This window comes from Phaethon aethereus (assembly GCF_964289735.1).
Source record: "Phaethon aethereus genome assembly, chromosome: 4".
Classification (NCBI taxonomy): Eukaryota; Metazoa; Chordata; class Aves; order Phaethontiformes; family Phaethontidae; genus Phaethon; species Phaethon aethereus.
In genome coordinates, this window is record NC_138578.1 from 67,890,476 (window position 1) to 67,905,662 (window position 15,187).

Here is a 15,187-nt window from a genome sequence, read left to right on the forward strand (position 1 = left end):
TGCTTCCCCTTTGCCCTCCTCTCCTCCCTCGGACACCCCCCCTCCCCAATTTTAGCTGTCTTTCATTTGCGAGGTACCCTAACCGCTACCGGATTTGTGCAGGGGAACGATCCTGGCGGCAGGGACCAGGCTCCCACCTACAGCTGCCGCCACCTTTTAAGCCGGACAGCTGCTTTTAAAATGATCCATTTCTTTATTCCTAACGCCCCGGCCCCGGCCCGAAGGGAACTGCCAGCAGTTATTCGGGGGTCTGGTTCTCCCCCTTGGCTCTTTGTGTTTTCCCTTTTCCCGGGGGGTTGGAGTGCTCGCCTTTGTGCCAAGTGCGGTGCCGGGCGGGTGTTCCTTTGTGCAGGCTACCCCTCCCCGGCCAGCCCGCCTCCGGTGCGGCAGCAGGGCCGCCCTCCCTCCCCCAGCCGTCCCCCCAAACTGGCGATGCGAGGTGCAACACCCCCCCCCCGCCCCTCGCCGAAGGCACCGCCGGGGTGGCGAGGGCTGCCGGAGCCCCGGCAGCCCGTCGCCAGCGCGTTGAGCGGGCAGCGCTGCGCTGGAGGGAACCGCCTGGGAGCGGGCGACTCGCCCGCGGCGAGCGGCGGGGGCTGCTGTGGCCTGTGTTTATGTATTTTGTAGTAATCACGTTTCTGACATTACCCCAGCGCGCTCCTCGCAGAGGGTGATTGGCTCAGGCAGCTTTTAAACCACCTATATGCTAACCAGCCTTGCTGCCAGGCTCCTGAGGGGTCCTGGCTGGGAAAAATCAAACCCAAACCTGAGACCTCCGTCAGGCGGAGAGGAAAATCATATTTTTCGAACTCGTCTGCAGCGCGGACAGGAAGTGACCCCTCCAGAAACCGCTGCTTTAAAAGCGAGCGGCGGTGCCTGAAGCTCCCCAGCCTCCCCCCGCCTCTCCCCCCAGCCTGTGGGCGCCCGCTCCCCCGCCCGCTCCCGCGGGCTCCCGCAGCAGTTCCCAGCCAGCGCGGGCAGCCTGGATGCGTGTGTGTGTGCGCGCTGCTACTTTGTACTGTGAAGAACACACAGCCCATGTGCTCTGTATGGATGTTGATGATACTCTGTGTAGCTTGAATCTCTGCAAGCAGGCAAGATGTCCAGCACACCACATGACCCTTTCTATTCTTCTCCTTTTGGCCCGTTTTATAGGAGACACACACCGTACATGGTGCAACCAGAGTACCGAATATATGAAATGAACAAGAGGCTGCAGTCGCGGACGGAGGTAAGTCCCTCAGCCTTGTTTTCCTGTGCATGGACCGTGGTAGGTTTCAGCCCGAATTCCAGCTGAAGCGTCCCACCAGACAGCAGAGTATATGCAGGCACGAACCCTAATTAATTTAGTAGTTTAATTGGGTAATCCCTCATTATGTTTCCACGCAGAGCAACTCTTTGAGGAGATACCAGCTTAGGCTGAAATCTTGAAATTACAGTACAGCACTTCAGGATTCATTATAAGGCTGGTCTCAGGAAATTTCTTTGCCTTCATGTGTTGTTTGCTCAGGGTCTGTCCTGCTGGCATTTGCGGCTATAGTATTGCAAGGTATCGCTTGAGCTTTTGCACAAAACTAATTCAGAAATGTTGCAGGTTAAGGGGGCGAGACGAGCCTTTCTCTCGTTTTGTTCTGTAAACTCGTTAAAATTAAAAAAAAAGAATGATAACAGAAGGCGGGAGCAGAGTTTTAAGAACTTATTCCTAGGCTGCACTTAAAGAACACATGGTCAGGACGACCGACAAGAGAAATGAATGTTTACAATTTAGAATGCAGTTGCTTTTAGCGAGGGAGATGATCGGTTCACGACTTTATCATATAGCTGTCAAAAGTACCCAATTAATGTAAACTGCATTCACTCTTGGTTCTGCTTTGTATAATCTGTTAGTGGTTTATACACCCTGGCTTCTACACCCAGATCAGCCACCACGAAGAATATGCTGAATGGGAAGGGGAAATACTTTTGTCACTTAAAGACAAAAAATAGTGGAGGCTGCATCTTGTTATTTACATGGTTAAAGAAAGCACACTTTTTATTCTGTTGAAGTGAAAACTGTGTGGACTGAAGCAGGCTGCATTCCTGCCCATGTGTCTGTGTTTGTGCAGCAAACGTTCTTGGTGCTGCAATTTTTTGTAGTAGTTTACTAGTGGTGCCCTGAAAACTCTTTTAAAAAGTATTAATCTTTTACAGTGAATGGCTTTATATAGAGGCAAATATCTGCCAAATTCATGCCTTGAAGCATGGTAAAAGATCTCAGATTGAGCTGTTTGTTGTATTGTAATTCTTTAAGAGAACATGAGGTTATGATAAAATAAAACACACATGCCTGAATTGTCAGCTAAGCCATGGAGAATCTGTGACGTTTAATGTATATGATACAGCTAACGAGATGTGACCTGCTTTCTGATTGGGTAACCGCTACGGGGTAACTGCTTTTCTAACACTGTTATCACTGCTAGTCTTAAAACATTGCTGTGGAGTAACTGGTAAATGCACTTCGTGCTGGCTAAGAACTCCAAGCAGCTCATTGCTCCCAAAATCATGGCAACTGTTTGGCAGTTTGGCCCCACGTTGCTGGCTGCTGAGGGTCACTGCCGTTGAGATAGAATGAGGGGGGCTGGGGGGCTTATTTGCTACTGTTTACTTGTCAGTGTCTTGCAACTCTGTTCGTTACATATAAATGTAATAAATGTATATTATTACATATAAATGTAATAATTTCTAGACTTTCTCAAGTGAAAAGAGAAAGTATGCATCATTAAATGATTCCTTCAGGGTTTTATAGACAAGCAGTTCTGAAAGGCTGCCAGTGCTAATTTAGCCTTTTTGCATATTGTTTTAGTGGTACTTTTAAGAACTGGCCAGTTTCTGATTGCAGCTCCTTTGCAAATGCTACGCTGGAAAAGTTTTTGAGGGACTTGTGAAACAACTTCCCCCTCCTGCGTTGCTGAGGTGTGCTGAGTTAGACTTCAGCACGTTTAATCGCGGTTTTTGCTATGCACATTCACATGGATTGTTGTGGGCAAAAAGCGATAACCTACTCTTCCTTGCTAGTACTGGCGTCGGTTGCAGCAGCATTTTACTTTGACAGACAGTGCTTAGTTAATGAAGGCCTTATGCTCCAGTATTTCTTTTATTTGCTCAGCGTAGAAACACTTTTGCCTTGCGATTGTTCAGTCTCTACATTCTGGTTCTCTGTGCTTTAGTTTCTGAGCTCTGTGCTGTAAGCATTGTTGTTTGGTGAAATGTATTTTCTAGCTACCTTCAGCTGATCTCATTCATCATCCAATTAAAACACCTTCCTTCATAAAATAAAAAAAAAAAAATTAGTTTCCTGGGGCACTTACAGTGACTAGGTGTGGACAGCCTGTAAAGAATCACACTGGCTTCTGGGGCAGGTTGGGAGTGGAAGTTTGACATCAATTTTATGCACTTCCAAGCATGTTTGGGATTGGTAGCTGAAGGCTTCTGGAGCATGTGTAACTAGCTCTGAATTTTTTTGAATCCAGACCAATGGAGCCCTTGTATGTCATGGAAGGAATGTGTTTGTGCTGCGGGTGATGCAGGCTTACTGCATGAACATTTCTCTTCAGGCAGTCTTTGGAATAATGTAGGCACTGGTCTCCGAGGAGGCTGCTTGTGCTCTGTGAGCCCCAGGGGGTAGGTGAACACAAGTAAAGCAGCTTAAGGGGAAAGGAATTACAAAGAAACTCTCCAAAAGACTGGGGGTAGCAAGCTGGCAGATTCCAGTTGGACCCAACTTCTGGAGAGAGCCAGTAGCAAGTGAGGATGTGTTAAAAAATGGGAACCCACATCTCCTATCCCGAATATATCCTTGGAAAGCCTTTGGGGTTTTCCTGTTTTCCTACAAAATAAAAATGTTCTTAATAATTTTTTTGAGTCAGATTCTCTGCTGTCCCTTGCTGTGGTGGAAGTTACAACGCAGAGCAAAATGTGTGTAATTCAAGTGAGTTGTACAGAGGATGGACGGAGAGCCTATGAAAGGAGTATCCGTATGTCATGTCTGCCTGTTTTCTCCCCTCAATCTGTAGAACTCACCTTTGTAGTGAATTCCTGTAGCTGGTCTATGGAGCTTGCAGGTAGGTGAGAATGATTCAAAAAAAAAGCAATGGGCCGGTAGAGACACCGCTAGGGAATCCACCGGTAAATGCCATTCCTGCTCCCGCTTGCCCAGCAGCAGGGTCTACGGTGTGGTGGGGAAGGTAGAAGTGTCCTCAAAGTGGCTCTGCGCCTGGGGACACTCCCTGAGAAATCCACTGCTTCCGCCCTGGTTTGTGTCAGCATCGGGTGGAAGGGAATAACAGTGTGAAGGATGTGCTCAGTGTGTTAAGTGGACAAAGTACAGAGTGATAAATAAAGGTCATTTAGACACAGCATGGCTATCTGTTGTTCTTGTTTTCTTCAGGAAGAAATGGTAGTCATGAAAGTAAAGAATTAGCAACTCTAGCCTGTGCTAGATGTGCAAAGTTTTGCTCTCCAAACTTCTTGCAACTTTATGGGCTCCTCAGGCAGAACCTACAACTGCCTTTTTAAATTCAGGGTCAGTCTTAGGCGAAGAATTCCAATCACACCCAGGCAGGGGGTGGTTTTATGATGTAAGTACTGGCAAAAGTCCACCACCTAGCTAATTCTAATGTGATCTAAAGTAAATTAGGGAGCCTGAGTTACTAACTAGTGCACAGGAACACCTTACCTTCCTTAAAAGTTGTTCAAAGAAATCTAACCTAGTAATACTTTTTTCTAAATGGAAATTAATATGTGCTTTCTTAATAATGCTTTGGGGGCATCTAGTGCCATTTTGTAATGCATGAACAATCCTGATTTAAAGAAGTAAAATGAATATTTAAATGTTTAGTAATCTCTGGCAGATATAAAGATAAAACTTATTTACTTCTATCATAGTTGATTAACTTTCTGGTTAACCAAAATGCAGCTGTTTCCTTGCTCTGTGTGTGGTTTTAAGGATTTCATTACCATTCACTCAAACTCAGTTTATCTTAATATTTTTATATCTGTGCTAGTTTAACATTTCAAGAAAGCAATCCTGTTGTGGCATAATCAGCAGTTTCTAAAGTTCTAGGCAGCAATACACAACATAGGTAAATTAGCTTACATATTTTCTCTGTTTTTCATAAAACTTGATGTTTAAAGAAAAGCCTCTTTTCCCCTTTGATGTTGTAAATCCTTTTCTGTTCTAAATTTTAATAATTTGAAATTGCTCCCACTTAAAACAAAAGGTGATTATATCTTGTATATAATTATTTTTCCTTAACATTACAGTGCGCTGTGGATAGATCACTTAAAGTTGCTGACAGTTTAAAGTTTGAGGTGTTGCTTTATTGCCAATAATCAAAGAAATGTATTAAGCCTTTCACTTGTTCATTTAGTCCCCTATATTGTTAGAACTTTTGCGTATCATGATATATAAAATTCACCTGTAACTCTCTGTCACTACAAGAGGTTGTGCTTTACATCACCATCCTATGCAAATCGTCGCTTTCCCTCTGGCTGAGAGCAGTGTTTTAAGGGTGACTAGAGAACTTGATTAGTAGCATATTTGTTTTAAAGACAATCAGGTTAATCAAATCATATTAAATTCCTATTAAGCTGTACAGTGAATTTAACAAAAGTAGAGATTTTATGATGGAAGAAAACGTAAAGAAAATTAATAAAGGAGGATGTTATGATTATTTAAAAGCCATTAAATGAACTGGAAGCTTAGACAGACATTCATACTCAACCCAATATTTAAAGTAAATCAAAGGAAAACAAAATTTCTGCTGTTTAATGGAAGTCTCTATTTTACTTCCTTACGTAGCTATCTAATGAAATAATCTTTTCTTCTTCTTGCTGATGCATATTTAATAGATTAGTCATAAAAATCTATGTTGTGACATCACATTTGTTCACATAGCAACTTAGTATCGCAAACAGATCTCTCGTGTTGTGTACATAAGTCTGAGTTTGCCCAATAAGTTTGTTTTGTTGAGCGGAAAACACATAAACTTCTGCCTCAAAGTATTTTTGAGGAAATTTTCTTTCACCCGCAAATATACTAATGCTTAGCAATTCTAGGAACATGAATAAAGTATTTTAAAAGAGTATTTATAAACCATGCTTTGCTGAAACTAAAAGGTCAATTTTAAAAGAAAACCCTTGAGCTCCTTTAGGCAGACACTGACTTCAGAATGGATTCAAGGCTCTTTTTTAACTGATTATCTTTTATTTCATATAGGTTTTTTTATCTGTTTTAAAAATTTCAGTTGCAGCTGTTTTCAATTAAAATTGTTACAAACTAACAATTCTTAGGAGGTTGGGGGAGAAAAAAAAAAGACTCTACTTCCTTTCCATGCTGACCCTTAGTTTACAATCAGGGATGTCTTGCTGCTTTTTTTCCCCGTAAGTTATAATATGGAACGTAAACTGCGCACGTAAGGAAGGGGGAGCTTTTGGGGGCAGGGGCTGGTGAGGGCGGAGGGAGAGTGTCAGTGTGAAAGTGTAAAAATGGATCTCCTCTGCAGATCACTCTGATGCTTACTAGACCATTTTCCAGAAACCTTTTCAAACCTTCCTTTTCTCTTTTTCATTCTTTTCTCTTTAAGCCGTTTCAAAAAAAAAACAAACCACTTAACTCAGTCTTTCCCTGATGTAAACAAGATTTACTATGCAGATCCAGTCTCAAAAATAGAAGCCTCTGGATGGTGAGAAGGAACAAAATAGAGATCATAACAAGGTCCCAGTCCTGTGGTCTTATTTAAGCTGGAGTTTTGCCTGCAGTAGGATTGGAAGATCAGATTAAAAAAATAAATTGTTTTTAGTATATACACTTTGTTTACAGAAAAAGGGTACGGATAGATTGCTAAACTCATTGCTGTATTTTTAGCTGGACTCCTCACTTCAAATGGTATTTTTTTGTATCTTTTTGCCAAAAGTTGCATATCTGCTGTAAACAGGCATTCCAACCGTGCTGATACTTTGTTCGGTTGCTTCCTCCCCAAGAATAGCTTGCTTTCCTGCACTGTACTGTGTAAACAGGCTGGCGTATATCCTCAGTTTTGCTGGGTGCTCTTCTCCAAAAGTTGTTTCTGGGCTACTTGAAGCCTCAGAGGGCTGATCCTGGCAGGGACAAGTTTGCCCCAAAGTGGCTGATTATTAGTCTCCAAAAAAGACTGTGGTAGGGCAGGGCCTGTTGGCCAAGTCTCAGTGGTCTTACTTATGAGGCAAAAATAGTAGCAAAAGAAACCTTCCCCAAGCCCTGGCTGAATCTTCCCCTTAGGGTTGTGTCTTTCTTTGCCCCAGTACATTCTTTTTGTGTTTGGTTACTGTTAGAATTTCAGAGAGAAAGCTGCTTATGGTCAGAAAACTGTTTCCATCACTGTCACGTTGTGGTGGACAGCCATGCCTTGCTAACCTAAAGTCTGTAAATTGCTGATCTAAGCTGAAGAGTACACTTGGTACTCCTGAGGTAATGGAGATCAACTAGAACCACCTGCGGACCCTAAACCTCAGTATGGGAACAGTTGATGCTTCTGGAGAGAACTCTGGTACTTTTGTACCTTATGGGGCTCTTGAAAAACCACTGACTTGAAAGAATGAGACCTTTGCAAAACTAAACATGAACTAGGACTTGGTGGCATTCTAAGCCTATAATCTCTTCAGGACTCAAGAGTGTTGGTAGTGTAGAGTCTTTGCGAAGGCCATAAATTTTACAGGAGCAGGCTGTCCTCTCCATGAGACTTAGGTTGTCTTGGCACTACCTTGCTGTTTATTACGCCATTGTCAAGGAGACATAATTATGATGAAGCTCCTGGCCAGGGTGGTGATCCTGTCTGCAACGTACAAACTTGAAGCGTGAGGCTTGAGCTCAGCAGCCTTCTTCTTTATGAATAACTCTGATAACTACAGCCAAAATATAAGTATTAAGCTAGAACTTCTCCCTAAAGTCTTTCTGTTGTCAATATTCACATCCAGGTACTCGGCCAGGGCAGTCTCACAAACTCACGCTGACACAGCAAAGCCATAACTTCATGTAGGTTTCTAAACGTACTTAAACTCTACTGCCTGAATACCTGCAAACTAAATAGCTAGGTCATTGCATCCTTCCAAGCAACTAATAAATTAGAACATTGCTGTAATATCTGTTACACGTGATCTGCAATACCTGCTGATACCCCTCTTTCCTGATTCTAAGCCAGAGTCAGCTTGCCAAGCCTAGCTAGCTGAGCAAAAACATTCAAGTATGTCCGTACCATTTGTGTGTGTGTTTAAAAAAAGGGAAGGGGGAAATCTAATCTCTGGGTATAGTTTTGCCATCATCATGTACTTATGTACAGCAGATTCAGTATCTGTCCAGATCCTGTCCATTTTACACAACTGCTAGCTGCAGACAAGAGCATCCTTCACGATCCAGAAGAATTGCACAGGCTAGTTGGATGACCTTATCTGTTGCATTCAGAGGACAAATGAAACATTATGTCTAAAAGTGATCATATCTGGAAATCCATGATTAAGGCAGACCCAAGGATAGACCTAATTATAGAGCCACTGTGCTTATTCTTCAAAAACAAAATACCTGGAAAAAACAACTGTCCCTGTTGGAGTGTTATTCTGTGCAGTCTTACATCAGCTGTGCAGCGGATTATTTTTACTTTTCTTTTGGACTTTAAAACATTTTTTTTCTAACTGCATTTTTTATTAGGTTATTTTCTCAAGTAGTGAATTGAGAAAATTATGACTTCCAGTACATTGCTCATTTAAAATATTTCATGTACCTTATTGTGATTCTTGTTCTGGTTGTGTAGTTTTGCCTCAGCCATTAGCAGAAGATTGAATCGGAGAAAGAGCTGCCATCTGTCCTAGAGCAGGTTACAAAGAGATTTCTGAAATATTAATGACCACATTAAACAAAAAGAAATATTCTAAATCTTTAAATGCAGTAGTCACACGGAGAGAGAAAAATGCTCGGAAAACAAGAAAGTAAATAGAATGAAAGTTTTTAGGTTTATTACCGTTTAAGATGAAGCACTCTCAGCACACTTCACCCCTCAGGAAGGTAGTCAGCAGCACCAGCATTCCTGACCATCTCCTCTTCTACAGACCAGAGATCCTCCAGGGTTTGATTGGCAAGGCAGACATGAAATCTGCTTTGCCATGAGGTCTGCAACCAGGATAGTATGTTACAGTTGGAAAAAGGGAATATGAAATGCCTCGCATCTAGAATCCTATGTTTTTTTAATGCAGTTTACAGAAGTCTTACGCGTGGGCTATACAGTAGTGGAAGAAGGCCTACAACTGCCTGTTTTGCTCCATCCCGCATATTCTGATAGTAGCTTGCCTTTTCAGATCAGTGTCACCATCCTCCATAATTCTTGTATCCTCTCTAAGTACCAAAAATGTTTCCATGTTACTCCATTTTGCATCACGATAATGTTACTGTGACTAGAAAGGAAGAGAACTGCTATAAAATAATTAGTTCAGAGCAAATGAAAATTCTTCTTGTTGAAGTTGTTCAGCATCTTGCAGGAGGGATCCTTCTTCCTTTGGTGCTCAGCCAGCATTTCTCCACCTTTCTTCTTTGCCACACCAGTACGTTAAAAATTGAAAGGATATAGATTCTGTATGTGCGTTTGCAACCGTACCACTTGCTGTAGTGGATGAAGGCAATACAATAGCTCCATCACTTCTACATAGACTTAATCACTGGAGTATCAGTTAACCCTTAGGGTAATTAGGTAATAATAATGTTGATGTGATTTGAAGTATCATTTTAAGCAATTAGAAGTTCAGATATAACGTGCTGCAATTACGCATTATATAGCGCATCTAGCCATTTTACAGAGCAAAAATTACCATATGTTTTGTGGGAAGCTTGGCATTTTGCACTGACTGGAGTTCTGCTTGTATTTACGAACAGCATGCCAGTAAACTGTGGTAATAACTCTTTGAAGGCCACACCTATGCACACTGCTGATTATGTTAAAAAGCATAGGCCCATTTTAATGAATGTGTTGGCATGAATAATGGGACATGAAAAGCCAACACAGTGGGTAAAGGTTCGCTACCTGAGTGCAACAAATGCTACAAGCATATTCACTTGAGTTTAACAGTGAATTTGCTTTGGCTATGCTCGTGCTCTCTATGCGTTTCTCTGAATGTTTGATCAATGGAGTTTTATTCTTACAAATAATTGCAGAATGCAAATTTCAATTTGTTAAGCATTCTGAAAAGAAGTTGCTTATTTTATATCGGCTAAGCTGAGAGGTAGTGTTTCCTGTTCTGGAGTTTCCAGAACCTTCTAGATAGAACCCTGATACTTAAAAAATAAATACAGCAGAGAAGAATCTCTGATTGCTTTGCAGTGGGGATGAACTGGTATATGAATGTGAGGCAAAGTAATGGCAATGACTGGTGGCAATGGGAAAAACACAGGTTAGTAAATATGATGTACGTGCATTTTTTTTCTGTGGGACAGGGCACTGCTTACCATGCAGTTACTTCAGAAAAATGTAATAAGAAAGAATTGGTGAAAAAATTCAGAGCTTCCTGGTATTTTAAGCTCTAGCTCCATTTGTGCTCACGAGTCAAGGATGTGAAACAGTAACACACAATATATGACCAATCACAGCATATAGTCTTAGCAGAATATTAAATGCTTACAGCACACTGCTTGTTTTAAAAGATGTGCAAAAATATGTCTTAAATTTCAATAATTAATGTATTCAAAGAAATTGTTATTAATTCCTAGCAACTCTGAGTAAAATGAAGTGGAATTCATAAAATAAATTATTTGATGTGAATGATTAGCTCAGCTCTTTTCAGTACCTCTTAACACTCTGTCAGGGTTAATAATGCAAAGTAAAAAGATCGGTCAAGATGCCAGCGCACCAAGTACATCTCTTCTCTGACGGTGCTGTAAGGTTATTTAACACCCACATCAAGAGCATCCTGAAGCAACCGAGTTACACCTTGACTGATTGTTTCATCCAAAGGGTTGTGCTTCTAAATACACAGCATAGCACAGACTTCCTCGTACAGAGTGGTGTTAGCACTGATACCTGAAGCCACAACCTGCATGTCTAGACTGACAAGAATCCTACCCGTTGAGCCACTGTGACACCTTGTGGCTTATGAAGCAACACAAGCATCTTTTAGAAAACTAACACGTAAAATCCAGAGGTTAATGGGTATTGATAAGTACCTTCTCATATGACTATCAACACAAATCTCTTTGCTGGGTTACTTTACTATGTTTTCGAGATACTGTTAAGTTAAGCGGTAGTGCGCTCATTTCTGTTCGGCCTCCTTGTATGATGTATTTTACTGTGCAGTGTCATGAGACAGGGCATCATTGTGCGGTCTGACCTGCTGCTATTATCTCCAGTGCTCTGGTGTTAGCTCATCATTCAGATTACATAAAGAAACACTGTTTCTGGCTGCAGTACAGAGTAAATATTTTATTTGTTTGCAACCATTAATTTGGTTAACCAAAAGAATGCTTGAAGGGAGTAAAGTACTTTTTGGTGCTGCGTACGTTCAAACAGTAGCAGAGTTAAAAGTAACCAAGGTATAGTAAGCATCTGGCAGTGGGCATGCAACTCTGTAAAACCCTGAATTTGGGGCTAAACAGATCAGTGTTTCAGCTGTGGATAATTCATTAACTACAGCGAAGCTGTATTTTGCTGAGAAAGTCTCAATAAACTTAAAATTGGGCCAATAATGCATGGAGCTGAGAAGAAACTCTGCATTTGTAAAGGCTCAGGACCTCATGGTACCTGACTTTAGTCTCTTGGTTGTCACTTGTTACATCTTCAAACAGGCACGCCCATGTTTTCTTCCATGGTGATCCTGGGCATTTGAGAGGAGTTTCCCATAAACTCATGCATTATGTCCTGTAACACTTTCCTTGGCTCTGATGCTTTCAAAAACTTGGCAACAACTGAGCTGAAATGGTTGCCCTTCATGGCCAGACTTACTGCTGGATACACTCCTTTACAATGCAAGGGGTCTGCATCCCTCTGTTGTCCCTTATCTTCAGGTACGTCCACGGCACTTTCACTTAGACATAGCATGTAGATGTACATGCCCAAACTTGCATTAACTTGCTGGTGTAGGAAGCAGTAGCAGCACAGGGTTCGGGGCACGCAATCTACTTAATTTCATGCATAGGTATTTTGATCCTTTGCTAAGCTTTATGCTCTTAAAATTAGGTGGCTACTGATGCTCATACAAAACCCTGTCTTTATGATGTGTACCACTGTATTTATTATAAGATTCTTAGGGCTGTGACCACCTTCTCTGTTCTTGTACAGCACTGGCACAGTGGAGTTCTGGTCTCTATATGCAGCCCATTTTTAATACTGTGCTATGTATTGTAACTAACTAAAGGCTAAAAGTAGCTAGTAGTATTTAAAATAACTTCCAAAACCAAATCTAAATATACCACATTAATTTTGATTTTACAAGTCAAAATGTTTTAATTGCTATTACCTGTATTTATGCACTACGAAGAATTATCTGACTAGAAAATACCACAAGACAGTAGGTTCTTGGAAGATGACTGTTATTAACACATTTCATTACTTCTCAAATAATTCAGTGCACCCGTGCAAACTCACTGGCTTTGCCAAGAAAGTACAAATATATTTTGGGGCAGCATTCTGGCAGTTGATTTGTACATCTGATACTGTTATTAAATCCATTACTTTTTTAGTGTGATTCTTCTGTAGTTTCACATCAATCAGAGAAACTTGTTCCAAGTCCATTTTCTCTTAACAGTGGAAGGACTATCTTATCTTAAATTCTGCAGGAAACGTATATTCTTCTCGAGGGCACTGTGGAATATGTATCTTATTTCATGAGGATTTGGGGAGGGAATATTGTAAAGTCTCCTAATAAATAAATTCTTGTAATATATAAGTAGAGATGAGCCAGGGAGGTTGTTCTAGGGAAGAAAGGCAACACTTATTTTTTCTTTTATTGTTTGCACTCTACTGATTTAATTAGCCAGTGAGAACAGACCCACTTTGAATATTAAAAAGACAAAACCAACTCCCCCCCTCCCCCGTCCCCACATCTGTTGCCTTTTGGAGACTACTTACAGTTCCAAAGTCTAATGGATTTTGCTTTTTAACAGACATTACCTGTGTTTGCTTGCAAATATGTAAGGTAGTTACAACTATTTTATTCTAGTTCTGAGGGGAAGACACTGTTTATATTGTCATTTTGAAAGAAACTGGGCTACCTTAAGCAAAACTAAAACATTTTTGGTGTTACACAAATGAAGGTAGTCACAGTCTTGATACGTTTCTGAACGGTGATCTGATAGCAGTATTTTAATGATTACCATATTATAGGAACTTAAACCGTTCCTGAGACTGCTTAAAGTTGGAAAGAGTGGAGTCCTGTGCAGGGTTATACATTGGTCAGGAGCAGGAGAGCGTAGATGGGGGGAAAACTACTGAAATGATCTCTGCTCCATTTCATTACGCTACTGCCTTCTGCAGTATCAATTAGATGGACTGAATTTCAATAAGGAAGCGAAGCAGTTCGCTGCACCACTGCTGGGTTAGGCCCACCCTTGCACAGGGGCTAGAGCCTTCTTTCTCATCACAGTCTAGAATATGAATATTAATGCCTCATCCAGTTCACAGTATTGCAGGGCCAAGGGATCCTTGTCCTGCTCAGTGCCCATCCTATTTTGAGACCTTTCATCATCTGTGGACCCCAGAATTCCCTTAGCTTTGTTTAATGCTGCATCTAAAGACAGCATCAGAAAAGGGTAGATTTTTAAAATATTTTTTTCTCACCACTTTTTATAGGTGTATACTAGCTACTTTATTAAGATATTTTTCCTGTTGAGAGGAAAGAACTCTCCTAATTTTGCTGAAAGTGGCTTTTTAGAAACACAATTACCTATATAATTTTCAAGATTATTATTAGGAAGTATATGAAACTATTAGGACCATGGGAACTTGGATAAACCCACCTGGTGTGCAAATTTTGCTACCAGAATAGCTGCACTAAGCTTGAGAACACTGAGTGTGATTATACGAGTCAACTGAGAAACATAAATTGAGAGCTCAGCCCAGCAGTCTTTCCCTTCCTTAGAGATTGATGGCACACAGATGCATGATTGCAAATAACATAGTATGTGGGCCAATGGTGCTGTTGTGATTTAAAAAAAAAAAGAAAAAAAGAAAAAAAGATCTTTTTCTGTACCACAAGCTTCCTAGGTTTGTTTCAGCCTGATATTGTAACTGCAGCTCCTCATCTCATGCAAAGCTTTCCTGTTTACGTCAATGAAATGAGCATTTGGCCCTGTATGTGACAGTGCTAGAAGAAGGTGCAGAAGCTGGTTTGGCAAAAATTTGTTTTGTGGAACCTACCTATTCTGATGGGTTTAGCAATTTTAGGTGACTTAGTTCTTAGAGATTAATTTGATGCACCTTAAAAGGACTAGAAGGGCATATTCAGCTTTTAAGTGTTGTCCATAGTTGGCTATGTGATAAAACTGCATGTTCAGGGGCTTAGATTATGTTTGCACTTACCATTTCACAAATGCCAAAGGCATAATAGAAAGCATGGTTAAGAACAAGCAGTACTCGCTGTTAAGGAATATTGTGTAGCAAAACAAATAACAAGAAAAGGGGTGAAGTTTTCCTCAGTCAGAAATTTAGCTGGAGAGGAATGTATGGCACATAAATTAGCAGAAAAGTGGGTAGACCTGGCAGGCTGTATGAAGTATATTGTTTAGCTGAGCTTATCCACGCACTCCTTGAAAGTGGATCCCAAAGACTACATTGTTAGCTCTATTAATAAATAACGAATTTTGCAAGATTTGCTATTAGGTTTTTGGGGCTTTTTGTTTGTTTGTTTGGGTTTTTTTGATACAAATCAAAACCAAATCCTGGAAAGTCATAGTTAATGTTTTTCAACGTTTTTTTCTCCAGCAGCTGCTAGCTTCTACTGCTTTACCGGGAAGGGGAAAGGAGACGATTAAATGAAATTCATAGCCTTTTAGTGTCTGCTCAGCCTGCGCCTGGCAGCATGTGGGGTTTGTGGCTGCTGACCTGGCAGACTTACAGCTTTTTTATGACGTCAAGTGCACACATCATGGGTCTGTGCAAGCTAAATATGGGCTTCAAACCCCCCCTCTCTGGTTGCTTTC

General features: G+C 41.1%; 1 protein-coding gene across 3 annotated transcripts in view; it reads left to right on the top strand.

Annotated features, from left to right (window-relative positions):
* Window positions 1-1,099: 1,099 nt before the first annotated feature.
* The window catches only part of LDB2 (LIM domain binding 2), a gene marked incomplete at its 5' end in the record, with an annotated part of 217,511 nt that continues 203,423 nt past the window's right edge, over window positions 1,100-15,187 (top strand). For all 3 annotated transcript variants that reach the window (XM_081999460.1, XM_081999461.1, XM_081999462.1), the window contains one exon: window positions 1,100-1,231. In XM_081999460.1, coding sequence (XP_081855586.1) covers window positions 1,100-1,231 — 132 coding nt within the window. The remainder of the gene's footprint in view (window positions 1,232-15,187) is intronic.